The sequence below is a fragment of the Nyctibius grandis genome, chromosome 8, assembly GCF_013368605.1.
Source record: "Nyctibius grandis isolate bNycGra1 chromosome 8, bNycGra1.pri, whole genome shotgun sequence".
NCBI classification, from domain to species: Eukaryota; Metazoa; Chordata; class Aves; order Nyctibiiformes; family Nyctibiidae; genus Nyctibius; species Nyctibius grandis.
The window spans coordinates 17,957,465-17,971,102 of NC_090665.1; the positions used below are offsets into that span (position 1 = coordinate 17,957,465).

At 40.3% G+C, this 13,638-nt stretch overlaps 1 protein-coding gene across 1 annotated transcript in view; it reads left to right on the top strand.

The window, feature by feature from the left end:
- SPHKAP (SPHK1 interactor, AKAP domain containing) overlaps positions 1-13,638 on the top strand; it is a 50,144-nt gene that overhangs the window by 27,691 nt on the left and 8,815 nt on the right. Inside the window, 4 exon segments of the mRNA XM_068406989.1 lie at positions 1,009-1,068; positions 4,344-4,478; positions 7,479-7,731; positions 8,016-11,754. Of these exon segments, the coding sequence (XP_068263090.1) occupies positions 1,009-1,068; positions 4,344-4,478; positions 7,479-7,731; positions 8,016-11,754 (4,187 nt within the window).

The following is a 13,638-nucleotide window of genomic DNA, read 5'->3' on the forward strand; positions in this document are numbered from 1 at the left end:
TCAGGTGTTGGCTTCAACTCAGTCCTGAAGCTGTGCCAGGTTTTGGTTTAAATCAAGACACCACCAAACTCTCACAAACCTCTAAAGAGATACCTGCAGTGTTCAGGAGCAGGACAGTCAGCCTAGCTTTGGAGTCCCTGCTTCAAACTTGGAAATAAAGCTGGAGGAGGGATTTTCTTATTTCTGAAAATTAGAAAATGGCTTTCTAGTCATGTAAAAAAATAAAAGTCTTCAGAAATGAAATGGTGGCTAGATCTGAAGTTTCTGTTTAAGTCCATCTCACCACCATTAAATGGTTGGTGAAACTCATAATGATCAAAGAAGGGGCAAAAAGACCTTGTTGTTAAAAGCGGTACTTTCCAGTGAATCACATGTAAACTTACTAGAGAATAAGCTGTTCTGCCAGCTATTGTGGTGGCTGGTTAGCACTGCTGAAAACTTCTGCTTGCATATTGGCTCATGAGCCAAGGTTAAAAAAAAATTATTTCCATAAAGTCTTAAACTTCTACTTAGGAAGCTTGAAAAGTTACGAAAAATATTAAAATATTTATGTGATGTGGAGAAAACTCTAAAAGCAACTCACTATTTGTACATACATCAATACTTGCACTTATGAAACATTTAGCATCAAGTGCCTGAAAAGAAGAAAGCATTGGAAAAGCAAGACATGAAGAGTTTCTCTGATCTACAATCAAATGCATTTCTAATATTGCCTCTATCTTTTCTAATATCCTCTGTATTACTGTTTATTGGCAACATTTGCCCATTCATTAGACAAGCTAATTGTCAGAGTAGATAAAGTCATGACTCTTTTGCTCTTTTTTTCCTCCTTTCTTAATGTCTACTCTGCTATTCTCTTTGCTAACCTTTCAACCTTTCTTGTACTAGGAAAAGGCTTCACATATTCATCTGCAAGGCTAGAAAAGGAACATATATTGACTTTAGAAGGGTTGCTGCCATTCTAATATGACTTCATAAGCTACTGTTTCTTTTTCTCTCTTATTACAGGTTTGCTTTGTGAATTTAGATGCAAACAGAGATGATTGCAGCGATGAGCAAGTGAAACAGGTAACAGTTTAGGTCTTAATAACATGCACATTGGGTCTAGTCAGGTACACCAGGACTCTCCAATACAAACCCAGATCAAAATTCTATGGACAAATCAAAGCCAGCTCTAGATTTTTAACCCTTACAGAGAGCAATGCCTCAGCAATCTGAAATGATCTCAACACCAGGCCATATTTTATAGTTTTTCTTACTCCCATCCCAGTAATATGTAATGGATTGTTGCAGCCTGGGAATTCACAGCAGTTATCATGTCAGTAGGCTTCTTGCTCAGCCTTGGTTTTATCAGAGAAGTGAACATGGATATGTCATACATCCAATTTTTTATTTTGACATAATACTACGTAAAAATAGTTTCTGATGTCTGTCTTTCCTACTACCAAAAAGCCTTTGAGAATCTTCTGCTCATTTAGGTCTTGTTCAGCTGACCAGTCTTACTCAGTCAAACTCCAGATAGTTTAATTGTGTGGTCTTCAGGAGGGGTCTAGATAAAACAGAACTAAAGATGTGTTTTACTTGTTTAACTGAAAGTTTGGAGGGTAGAAAAAAAGGGATTTAAAAAAAAAAAACCAAAACTTGGTTATTTTACAAACACTAAGACAAACTACATTATGATATGCTATTTAAAATACATACCATTCCAAAAAACCCTCAGATTTGAGGAAGTCACATTGTAAAGATATGGCCTGGTGTCAGATTTGAGTTTACATCTTCCTTTATCAGTTCATTTTCATCATCCTGGGTTGGTGCCTGTGATCGACACAGCAATATGGCAGCAGTATGTGGTAAGTGAACAAAGGTAGGATCTCCTGATAATATCCAGGGAGTTCCTCAGTAAAGCATTACAGTTAGTTTGCTGAAACCACTTTTAGCTCATGGGAGGACAACCAATGCTGGGACCTTGTTGCCTCCTGCAAGTCATTCATTAGCAGGATCTGTTTTTCTATGCTGTTTTCTGCATCCTGAATCTGTGAAAATTCAGATGTCAAAAATAAACATGGCTTCTTGCAGCAAAATTATTTTTCTGTTGAATCAGCAGGTTAACTGTGCAGAACAGCTTGAGAGGTTTAACTTTACCGAATCCACAGAAGCAGTGGTTGTTTTCTAATAAGCAATGGTTTTATTGTTGTTTACAGTGTTTATTAAGGAACAAAAGCTATAGCAAGTCATAAGAAAATACCAAAAGCTTCTCCCTCAAGCTTACAGCTAGATATCTGTAAAAGCCACCTTAAACTAGCTTTATGCAGCTACTCTTTCTAATGCCTGGAGATTAGATTACTTCCTCACAAGCACAAATCACCTTTGAAAGCAGCTGCATGATTTTTGCCTATGAGCCCTACAGCAGCGGTGCACTCACCGCCCACGCGTTTCGCGCAGCCCTCAGTCCTTCCTTCGCAGCAGAGCCTGGTCGGCTCCCCACAGTGCTGCACCCCGACATGCCCACAGCTGGCACCCCCTGCCTGGCACATGGCGGGACTGGTAACGGAGAGACAGCAACGTTTGGCAGCATTTTAGAAAGGTAGTTTCTGGTGCAGAGTCAGCACATTTATTAGCCATGACTGGGAGATGATACTTTTCATTTCCAGTGTAGGTAACAATGCTAGCACAGGTACTGTGTATTCTTCTCTAAGAGGAAACCCCCTCATCACAATTTTTGTGTATAATACACAGTTTGGGTAAATTAGCTTTTAGTGGGGTGGAGTTTTATACAACACACTGATGTGGTGAAAGCATTTCATAGAAGAATTTTAAAGATGTTAGAATAGCTGTTCTTCATATGAAATATATAACTATTTACTAATAAGTAGTCAGGGTTTTGCATTACTCTTTGAACCTTGGAATGGGTTAAATTGTTTTTTTTTCACATAAAATAGTCATCTTTCCAGACTTTTCCTTTTTTATTCTGAACAAAAGATAAGGAACCGAAGTAAAAGATATACAAAATGCCATGATTTCCTACCTAAGAAATCTGATAAAATGTGGCAATTTTGACAGTAGAAAAATAGAGGTACGTAGAAAAATGTGTGTGATAACAGAAAGGTTAAATTTGAAAAAAAGAAAATCATGAGAACTTTTTTGTACTATACTGAAATGTCAAACTGAATTGAAGCACTGAATTTAGTTATGTCAAATATAAATACTTAGCCTCATCTGATGATCAGTCTACTGAAAAGTGAATTGTTCCCAAAAATTGAATTACATTTGCTAAGCCAGAAAGTTTTATTATATCTAATTCACTCTGAGGAAAAATAACAGTACTGCAAGGTTATTATTTTGAAGATGAAAAGGAAAAAGTGAAGTGTCATTGAATTGCATAGTGAAGTGTCATTGACTTGCAACTGAAGCATATGGCTGGGTGCCTGAGACCCGCATTCCCTTAATGGCTTTGCCATTTGATGGGCTGTGTTAGTGCATAATATGGAGGTGGTATTTACTCCGTCTGTAAGGGTCATCCTTGGTTCCCTGTTCCTAAAAGCGAGCACACAGAGATCCCTGGCAGAAAAGAATTGCAAGCACTCTTAGAGTAGGTATTGTCGTTTTGATCCAGCCTTTGGGCGCAGCTATCTCCTGCACATCACTGCGAACTCCAGCAGTATCGCAGTACAAATCTCCTATGTTACATAGCATCATTGATGTTGTGACTATTACCACTTTTGGCTCTAGCAAATATGTAACAGGTAGAAAATGACTGTATCATTACAAATGAAAGGTCATGAAGGTGTCCAGTGGAACAGCAAAGAAATGTACATTTCACCTCTCTATTAAATACTTCTGTTATTCCAGGTTTAGTATTGCATCAGTTTGGTCATCAATTTCCAGCTAACTTTCCCTTTGGTTTCTTGCTTGTCATATGCCTGGAGGAAAACTGGAAGATTTGCCCTGTTCCAATTACCATCCCTACTGAATCTTTTCTGGTTTAGACAGTAACAGACACAGTGTTCTCAGTCTCTTAGGAACTCACTCGTAATAGGAGGGCCGAGCATTTAGATGCACAAATACAATCAACCTGCTTAGCACATGACAATGTAAGGGATGACAGAGTGTCCTGCTGGACATCATGCAGAAGTTTATATCACTGTTGTCTTGCCTGATGGCTCAAAAGAAAGAATGTGCATTTTAATGCTGCTGGTTCTACTTTTAATCAACAAAAAGGAGTAAGTTCAAGTAAGCTTTCTAAAGGGATGCCTGTAAGTGGTATTTCATTTTGATATTTATCAATATAACAGTGCAACTCAGACTTCATTACCTGAGAGCAAAATCTATCTTTTATACTGCAGAGGTTGATCAGCGTCTCTCCAAATCTCCCCAAACTCATCAGTTCAATGAATGTACAGCCACCAAAGGAAAATGAAATAGTCCTGCTGAGTGGATTAGCATCAGGAAAGCTTCAGGCTGATTATGAAGTTCCCCAGGTAGGAATCAAACTCTTCTTTAAGATCACATCACACCTGTGAAGGATGGAATTTGGAAAATGGAAAAAAGGAAGCTGAAAGCAAAGACCTTGCACCAGTTTAAGAGATGAGTGGGAGTTTGCAAACATAAATCTGTCTAACAAAAGTCTGTTAAGTGTGTGTGGTGGGGGGCGGTGGGTGACACAGATAGGAGAGAGATGCTGCTATTCCCTCTAGATCCTGTGGATGTCTGGGTTGCAGCTGATAATGCTTTAAGCCGTATTAGCGGTTGATCCTTGAGGGAAGGCAGGCATTGGTGGCAGAGATGATTCATAAGCCCAGATTTCAAGAGTAGCAGGAGTCAGAAAGGCAGCACAGAGGGGGGAAAGGAAAGATGTAACACTTTCTGTGCACATGGCTAGATCGGGGCACAGCTCCTACAGACTCCCTTTCAAGTGAAGTCTTGCTACTTCCCACTTTTGTTCCCAATCCATCTTCTCCCACACGTGCACCTTGGAAAAGAGCTGATGATAGGACCTTAGGATCCTAGAGGCTACTGTAAGCCTGAATGTGACAATGGAAAATACCAAGCTACATTAACGATATCAGAGCTGATACCTCATTTAGCTTCTGTCAACTTAAAAAGTAATTAATGCATTAATTAAAACTTAACATTTAAAGGAGCTGAAGGCAAAGTTCTCATGCTGACTCCTTCACTCCCATTATTGCCAATGAAATGTTCCCTATCTGTGATCTGGAGGCCAAGAATCCTCTTACTGGCACCACACAGAGAAAGGAAGCAAATGATAACATTTGCTTAAAGGCATTTTAATACACAAGTTCCAGAAGCTTAACTCCTTATTGTAATAAAAAGCTTTTTCTTCGTTTCCATTTTTGTCATACTTTATGCCTGTTCATGTCTGTGTGAAGAAAGAGAATGAAAAATTCTTCAGTATTTTTGGGCCTGATTCTGATCTCATTTGGCCAAGCATGAATTGGGAACAACTTTGTTAGAACTGCAGCTTTACCCTGGAATGCGAAACTGTCTCAACAAACTTAAAACATGAACAGGTACCTCCAGTTTTACCTGCTGCAGAAAAAAAAGCAGAAAACTTTTTTTCACTGAAATTAACTTGTGTACAAAAGTCTTCATGAAGCAGGCCCTGGAACAGCTGTATTGCAAAGATAGTTGAATTTTATGTTATACCAATAAGCTGATCTTTAAAGAGAGAAATTGCATGGTTATGGAGCTTTCTTGCCACTTGTGACTAACGGCTGAATTCAGAAAGATTTAAAAAAATAAGAGCACAAGCCTGTGGTGGGAGCAATGGAGCTTCAAACCCCGCTTCCCTGGGGAGAAGCCGCTGTAATACACACAAGGGTGTTTCGAGGCCCGAACAAGATGACGAGTACCCGAATCATCCCCATCTCCAAAAGACTGTGGCCATTGAGACTTGCAGTCTTCTCAGAGAGAGTGCAGGCAAGAGACAAATGAGAAATAACTTAAATTCCTGTTTCGTAAGATGAGTAAAGCTTTGCATTGAGATGGGGTGAGATTTATTGGCCAGATAAGCACGTGCTATATTCATCCTTACATTTGTTTGGCTTTCCAGAGAATTTCATTTGTAATTTGACTTGCATAGTTTTCATACAAGGATTTTTATTCTGCTCCCCCTCAGCCCTTTTCACAAGGACAACCCTGCAAACTGTGGACTGGAGAAACAGCAGGGGAATGTTTGAACTAAGGCTGCATCTGGTTTTAATAATATTTTTCACAGTGTGGTGTATGCTCAAGTCTGATTCAGCAACAATTTCTTAGCAGCTAGTTCAAAAAAAAAAATTCTATCTTTTCTGTTTTACTTTTAACACAGTAATTTATCTGGTTTTCTGTTCAGACACATTTTGTAGCTGGAAAGGAAGAGCAAGCTAATAAAACATGCTATCCCAACATAATGCTCATCGCACTCCTTTTATTACTAGATATTTGCTTTGCATTCTCACTCAAAGACAAAAGATCTAGGATGGGGTTACATTACACTAGATACTGTGCAAATGCACAGGGGATCCAGGGCATCTTTTGCACAGCTTAAAATCTACTGCCTTGATCCAGAATTGGTTCCACGCAAGCTGGCTCCTTCCTGGGGGCCTGGAGTTAAAGCACAAGATCACAAGCTGCAAAAGCTTGGCTTTGCTTCAGAGTACATCCATACCACAAACGTAGTCCCACGCAGAGATATCAGCTTAGCTCTGTGGTTGTATAACTATCCAACAGTTTTAATATCAATAAAATGCGGATAACAAGAGTTCCTTTCTCTCAGTTTCTGTCCAACTTTCAACTTAATTGTACAGCTTCTCTGGGTAAAACAGTTTTATATAAAGGCTCAGCATAGTGTGCAGTGGAGCCTCATTTCCAGTTGGAGGTTTTACTGGTCTGAAATAATGGGGCTTGGGGCGAATAAGGAGTGAGAGGAAAAAGAGCAAAGAAACAAAATAAAATGCTATTTTAAAACCACCTGTAGGAACATCTAAGGGTGACCTGCTCTTAACAGTCTCACCAGCCAGTATTTACAGGGCTGCCTTCAAACAAGTGTTGCAACAGAAATTATAATGAAAAAGGAATTCATACCGACAAACAATTCCCTCAAGAGACAGGTAATACCAGGTGGTGTGAGGCCATTAATAACAGTGTCAGATGGCTAACTCTGACATGGCTAAAAGCAAATCAGTCTCTCTCATTAAAACAAGTTGACTGAAAACAAACAACTTGGTAATTTCAACAAAATAAAGATGCCCCTACGTTACAGCTGGGCTCTCTACTAAAACGCTTGTATAACAAAAGCTGTCAGTCCAAGGGGTCTTATTTTGGCCTACATGTAACTGCACACTGTGTTACAAACATCTGAATGACAAATTGCATTGTGTCTTTGCAACAGAACATTCCTGAGATATTTATAGAGCGAGAAGCTTAAAATAAGGGTTTTTTTTAATTAAATAACTATTTGAGATTCTTTTCCCCTCTAGCATCCTTGGCTGGCAGATGTCTGCTTGGTTCAGTGTGCGAGAGGGGACAGGAAAAACAGCGCAAGCTGCATCATTTTTGAAATAAACAAGTTTCTGATTGGACTCGAGCTCGTTCAGGAGAGACAGCTGCAGATAGAAGCTCATGTCTTAAAGCCCGAGGATGACACAAACTGCTCAGTGTCCTCAATAGAAGAAGATTTCCTCACAGCATCTGAGCACCTCGAGGATGACGAGACTGATGAATATAAAACTGGTAAAAGCAACGGGACTGAGCATAATTCTGCTATTGTTCGTACTGCAAAACTGCCGTGGCAATGCTCACAGAAATTGCACTTGATGTTAATTCACGCCTATATTTATTCGTAATTTAGAAAATGGACAGCCATTCGTATTTTTAAATTGTTGTTCAAAGACAAGGACAGATGGTTGTGCAGTAGTTTTACAGAGCAGTAATGCGTTACACAGTTGTGCAGCTGTCTTATTTTTAAAGTTACAGGGTACTCTGCAAAAACTAGTTTCTTATCTTTCTTTTAATAGGTCATGAAAAATTAAGTGTTTCAGAAGCATCTTCAGATGTCAAAAAAAATAAAGGAAAGGGATTTGAAAATCTCCACTACAGAAAAGCCAGGTTGCCATTCATTCTTGAAGGGAACTGCATTAATAAAGATAATGCAGCTACTAGAGTCTCTGAAGCTGCGAACGTTGTGGCTGAAGATGGCATCTTACAACCTGAAGATAAGTCAGACCAGGAAATACTGCAGCAGAAGGAATTAGCTGGAAGAGCTACTTCATCCTTTAGTACTACTAATTTGACTAGTGAGATTGAAAATCCCTGCTCAGCGCATGTGTTAGAAGATGTATCTTTAACTAAAATGGCTAAAGAGGAGCTGGGGCCTCTGTATGACCCAACAGTGAAACACGACAGTAAGACAGATGGAGAGGATTGTGCAGGTATCAGGAAAACTGATCCTCCCTCGCAAAATGAGCGGGCGACTACAGGTCAATATGCCACAAATTTAGCAGAATCTGTTCTGCAAGACGCGTTCATTAGATTGTCACAGTCTCAACCCACTTTTAGCGAGGAGGCTGCAGTCAGCATCTCCGTAGGAAGCTCCTGTAAGTCAGAAGAGGTATCTGCCTCCCGATCATGGAATGAACTTCCAAAGATTGTCATAGTGCAAAGTCCAGACAGTTCTGAGAATATATCTGACTGGCCAGGGTCTGCCTTCCCCAGCCTGTGCCACTGGACTGAATCAGAAAGTTCTGCTGAAGTTTCGGATTACTTTGAGGAAGAGCATTCAAATGGACATGGCCAGAATGCACTGGAAGTGGCTCTGGCTTGTGCAGCCACTGTTATTGGAACCATTTCCAGTCCCCAGGCTGCAGAAAAATTCAGACAGGATCAAGAAGCCACAGACTCTAAAACGGGAGTGGTTGATAATGAAGAGCTACCCACAGCATCTTCACAACTACTTGATGACTGTGCTGGCACAGAATATTCATTTCCATCTGCACTGTGTGGCATGACTCAAGTAGCAAGTGCTGTAGCCGTCTGTGGTCTGGGGGAAATGAAGGAGGAGAAGTACCCTGCAACTTCAAGTGGACTTCTGTCTGCTGCTCAGACTTCTGCAGCTATTACTCTTCATTGTAGCATAGCTATAGGAAGCAGCATGGAGAAGCTAAATGATAGCATTGCAGAGGCACTTCTCAAAGAGGCATCAATAATTTTGACAAAACCCAACACATACAAAAATGTAGGGCATTTTATGGAATCTATGAATGGAAAAATTATTGAAACAGCAGCAAGGCCACGGATTCCATACACTGATGAAGTAATCAGGGATGAACTTGCGCAAAACTTATCCAACATTATTCTACGACATTCTATTGAAGAGGTTAGGAAGAGACAGGTATACCCCCATTCAGAAAATGGCCCAAGTACACAAGATATTTTAATGGAGACCGCAAACAAGTTGCTTTTTAACATAATATATTTCACTTGCAAGAAGATGAATGACATAAGACAAGTTGAAGAGTGTTCTCCTCTCTTTTCCGAGGGCGCAAAAGCAGAGAAAGTAACAAGAGCAGAAGGATGGTCAACACAGGCAACAGCATGTGAAACTTCACACAGCCCCCTTGATCACTCTGCTATTAATCCATTCGGTCCATCCTACAACACCAGTGCTAGCAAAGACCTTGGAAATGTCACAAACACTAGGAAAAGTAATATAAAAGATGTAAATAACAAGGAAAGTGCCACACTGAATTCAGAACCAACAAGTAGAGCTACAGGGCAAAATGCACTTGTTGCAAAAACATCTCCCAAGAAAAGATACCTGAAAAGAACCACGCGAGACTGTTACAAATCCCCAAATCAGAGTAACAATCATCAGAAGAAGAAAGACTACAGATCGTTTTCAGACAGAGAAAATACCTTTGCAAACAGTGAATGCAGGCATGGTGTTCAAGAACAGCTGTCTTCCAGTGCCACCACGAATTCAGAAAACCAGGCCAAGAAGAAGTGTGATGCTGTGCTAAACAATGATGTTCAGGTTAGCTTGTCTTTATTAGGAAATCATGTCTTGCTTCCTTCTCAGCCTGTGCTGCAGGTGAAACATTCAAGGGACAAGTACTGTATCACAGATTTTGCAGAAGAATTAGCAGAAACAGTTGTCTCTATGGCAACAGAAATAGCTGCCATTTGTCTTGAAAATTCAAATGGAAAGCAACCGTGGTTCTGTGCATGGAAGAGAGGCAATGAATATCTGGTGACCCAGAGTTTGTCGTGCAGAACCATGAAAAGGAAAAAGGAAACCCCTGCTAATGGTTCAGTTGTTCGGAAGAACAGGGCACCTAGACTTAGTGAGATCAAAAGAAAAACAGATGAACATCCTGAGCTAAAGGAAAGATTGATGAATCGGGTAGTAGATGAATCTATAAACCTTGAGGACGCACCAGATTCAGTCAATATCTTTGCAAACGAAGTGGCTGCCAAGATCATGAACCTCACTGAACTCTCCGTGGTTGATAGCATCTGGCAAGGTCCAAACCACCCCAGGAACAGGCTGCACTGTGAAAGATGGAGCAGAGCCAAGGCCTCAAGCTGTGAGAGCATACCAGAGGAGGACTCGGATTCCAAAGCCTCTTTCAATACCCTGGGCCTGATGAACACCTTTGGTCAGACTGTGAGCCGGACAAGTTCTGTCTCAAAGCAGTCTAGTTGTGAAAGCATTACGGATGAATTTTCAAGATTTATGGTGAACCAGATGGAAAATGAAGGAAGAGGTTTTGATTTATTACTGGATTACTATGCAGGAAAAAATGCGAACAACATCTTAACTTCTGCTTTGCAACAGGTAGCCAAGAAAAATGGTCATCTTAATGTACGACCAAGTTGCCCATCCAAACAGTCCAGCACAGAAAGCATAACAGAAGAATTTTATAGGTATATGCTAAGAGAAATAGAAAAGGAGAATAAAGATAACTTATCTTCCCCTCAGAATTCAAAGGACTGGTGTGGCAGTTTGCTACCACCCTCTCTACGATCACCTTTTTGCTTTAGGCAATCATCAGTGCCTGACAGCAGGTCATCAGGCTCTAGGCTAACAGTTAACGTCCCAGTTAAGGCAAATTCATTAGATGGATTTTCCCACCATCACCAAGATTCCTTAAGTGTACAGCCAGTCAGTACCGTGGGTTCTTCAGGTCTTTGCAAGTCTGACTCATGCCTGTACCAGAGATGCAAGACTGACCAGATAACAGATATGTTGATTCACGAGACGTGGGCAAGTTCTATTGAATCTCTAATGCGCAAGAACAAAATCATAGCAGATGAGGCAGAGGCTGCAGAGGCAGACCAGTTTCACAGTGATTCCCCACCACATGTGGAACAATATGCAAACAGACTGGCTGCAAATATTGTTGAAAGTGGTAAAAATTTAATTGTTGTCCAGCAGGATTCCTTTGATTATACAAGCCGTGAACATGTGCTGGAAAGCAAAGAGCTCCAAAGCGCAACTCCGATTCAACCAAAACCCAAAAGGGATGGAGTAAGTTTGGATGAAAAAGAGCTTATGAAGAGCCCTGGACACCTCCCTGCAGGTCAGCACAGGGAAGTGCCTTTAATTCAGATAGAAACTGATCAACGAGATGAGCCAGATAGAGACTCAGAGTCCTTAGCTTCATGTGGCCCTTCTGAAAAGGAGCACCAAAGCAAAGAACAGCCTCCAGAAGCTTTTGATGGGAAACACATGGTTTCCAGTTCCCTACTAAATAGGTAAGTGACAAAACAGCAAATCAGCCCATTACTTTGGTGTTTGTTTTAATTTCCCAGTAAAAAGTATTTTGATATAAGGAAGAAGATCAGAAGAGAAGCACTTTTAAAGAAATAACAGGTTAAGTTCTGACTACAGGTTTCTAATGGCATAAAAGCACCCGATCATATATCACAGTGCCGATTTCTGGAGCAAGCTTACACTGAATATGACAATACAGTGGTTCTGAGATTCAAATCTAATACTGCACAGACAAGTAGTTTTTCACCCTACAGGTATTTAAGTCTTCCATAATCAAGACAGGAAAGATGAACAAAGTTTGAAGTTTCATTTAGCACTAGCTGATAACTCAAAACACAAAAAAAAAAGTCATTGTTAGCATAAAACGGAAGATAGTAGAATGCTTGTTTGCATAACTAATGCTTTGTGTACCTGGAAACAAGGCCAGATTCTGAGAGCTTGAAGTTCAGCTTTGTGTTTACAGTCTGGAGCTACAAGTAATAAAAATTCTTTAGTGGAGGAAATAAAATAGTAATTAAAAGCACCCCTCATCTCCTTTGGTTCAAGACTTCTCTGGTGGTATTTAGATAGAGAAAAGAATAAAATTTGAGTCACCATCTCTGGATGTGTTTAAGAAAAGACTGGACATGGCACTTAGTGCCATGGTTTAGTTGACATGGTGGTGTCAGGGCAATGGTTGGACTTGATGATCCCAGAGGTCTCTTCCAACCCGATTGATTCTGTGATTCATTTTATTTTAATCTCATTTCATGGAGTTTATACCACAGTTTACCACCCTCTCCTTACAGCTGTACTCCTTTTGTTGAGAAATCTGCTGCTCGCTTTGGTTAAGGCAAAGGGTAAGCCCAGTATGAGAGTGCAGTGCAAATGCAGAGCATTGCTGCAGATGCTGTGAGGTTAAGGGCAAGGCTCGCTCTCAAGGCATTGCCTATTTTTAACTGTACTTCTTCATTGTATCTGTTACTTTAATGGTACTTTAACTTGGAGCATTGCAGCACCCCATTATCTCAGAGTGCTAGAAAGAGTGCAGGTGCTGGTGTTAGAAACTATTCTGTAGCTCATTTTATTCTAGGCAGGGCTCTGTTTTGGCTTTTGACAAAGCTCTGCTTGAAGTGAGAAAGCATTGAAGTTTCCTGCGTATGGTAGCAATTAGGTGGATAATTATCATAGTGTAGCTATTCTTTCATACTGACTCTCCCCCACTAACCTTCCTCTTCCTTCAAACGCAACCTGCTTTTAATAAGATACATTTAGAAATCTACCCGTTTGGAATCTTCACTGTTTGAAAATGAAGTTATTTTTGCACAGTTTATGAGCCCCTAAATAACAACTTTTCTTCTGCTTTTGAAGCACAGTTCCCGAAGTGGCTATGGGAATATTAAAGCAATAGGATTGGTAGGGCAGAATTAGTAACCAGAGGCTAGACCTACATGAGCATTTTGGTTCAGCAATGCAGTGCAGTTCTGAATCAACCTGTCTCCACTTCCATGCATTGGCTCTGTTTGTGGCATGCAGTGCAGATTTCTTTTAAAGGAATCTTAACTGGAAGCTGCACAAACGTGTATCAGATGTGCTTGTGCCCCTGCTGGAGAGGCAAAGCTTCCAGTGGTTCTTCACATGGATTTGAACCACTTGTGGCATGGCTGTCTGGACAAAATCTAGGCTGGAGTAAAAACCTAAAAATATTTATAACATATATATATAAGTATCAGCACCAATTGCTTTGATCCACTCCTACTGCATGAGATTACTTGCTAGTGTAGATACAGGCACATAGAACTCCAGGCAAAATATCAAGCAGACATATAGTCAATCAGAAAAAAAAAAAAAAAAGGAAAAGGAAAAAAAAAAAGCTATACAGGCCT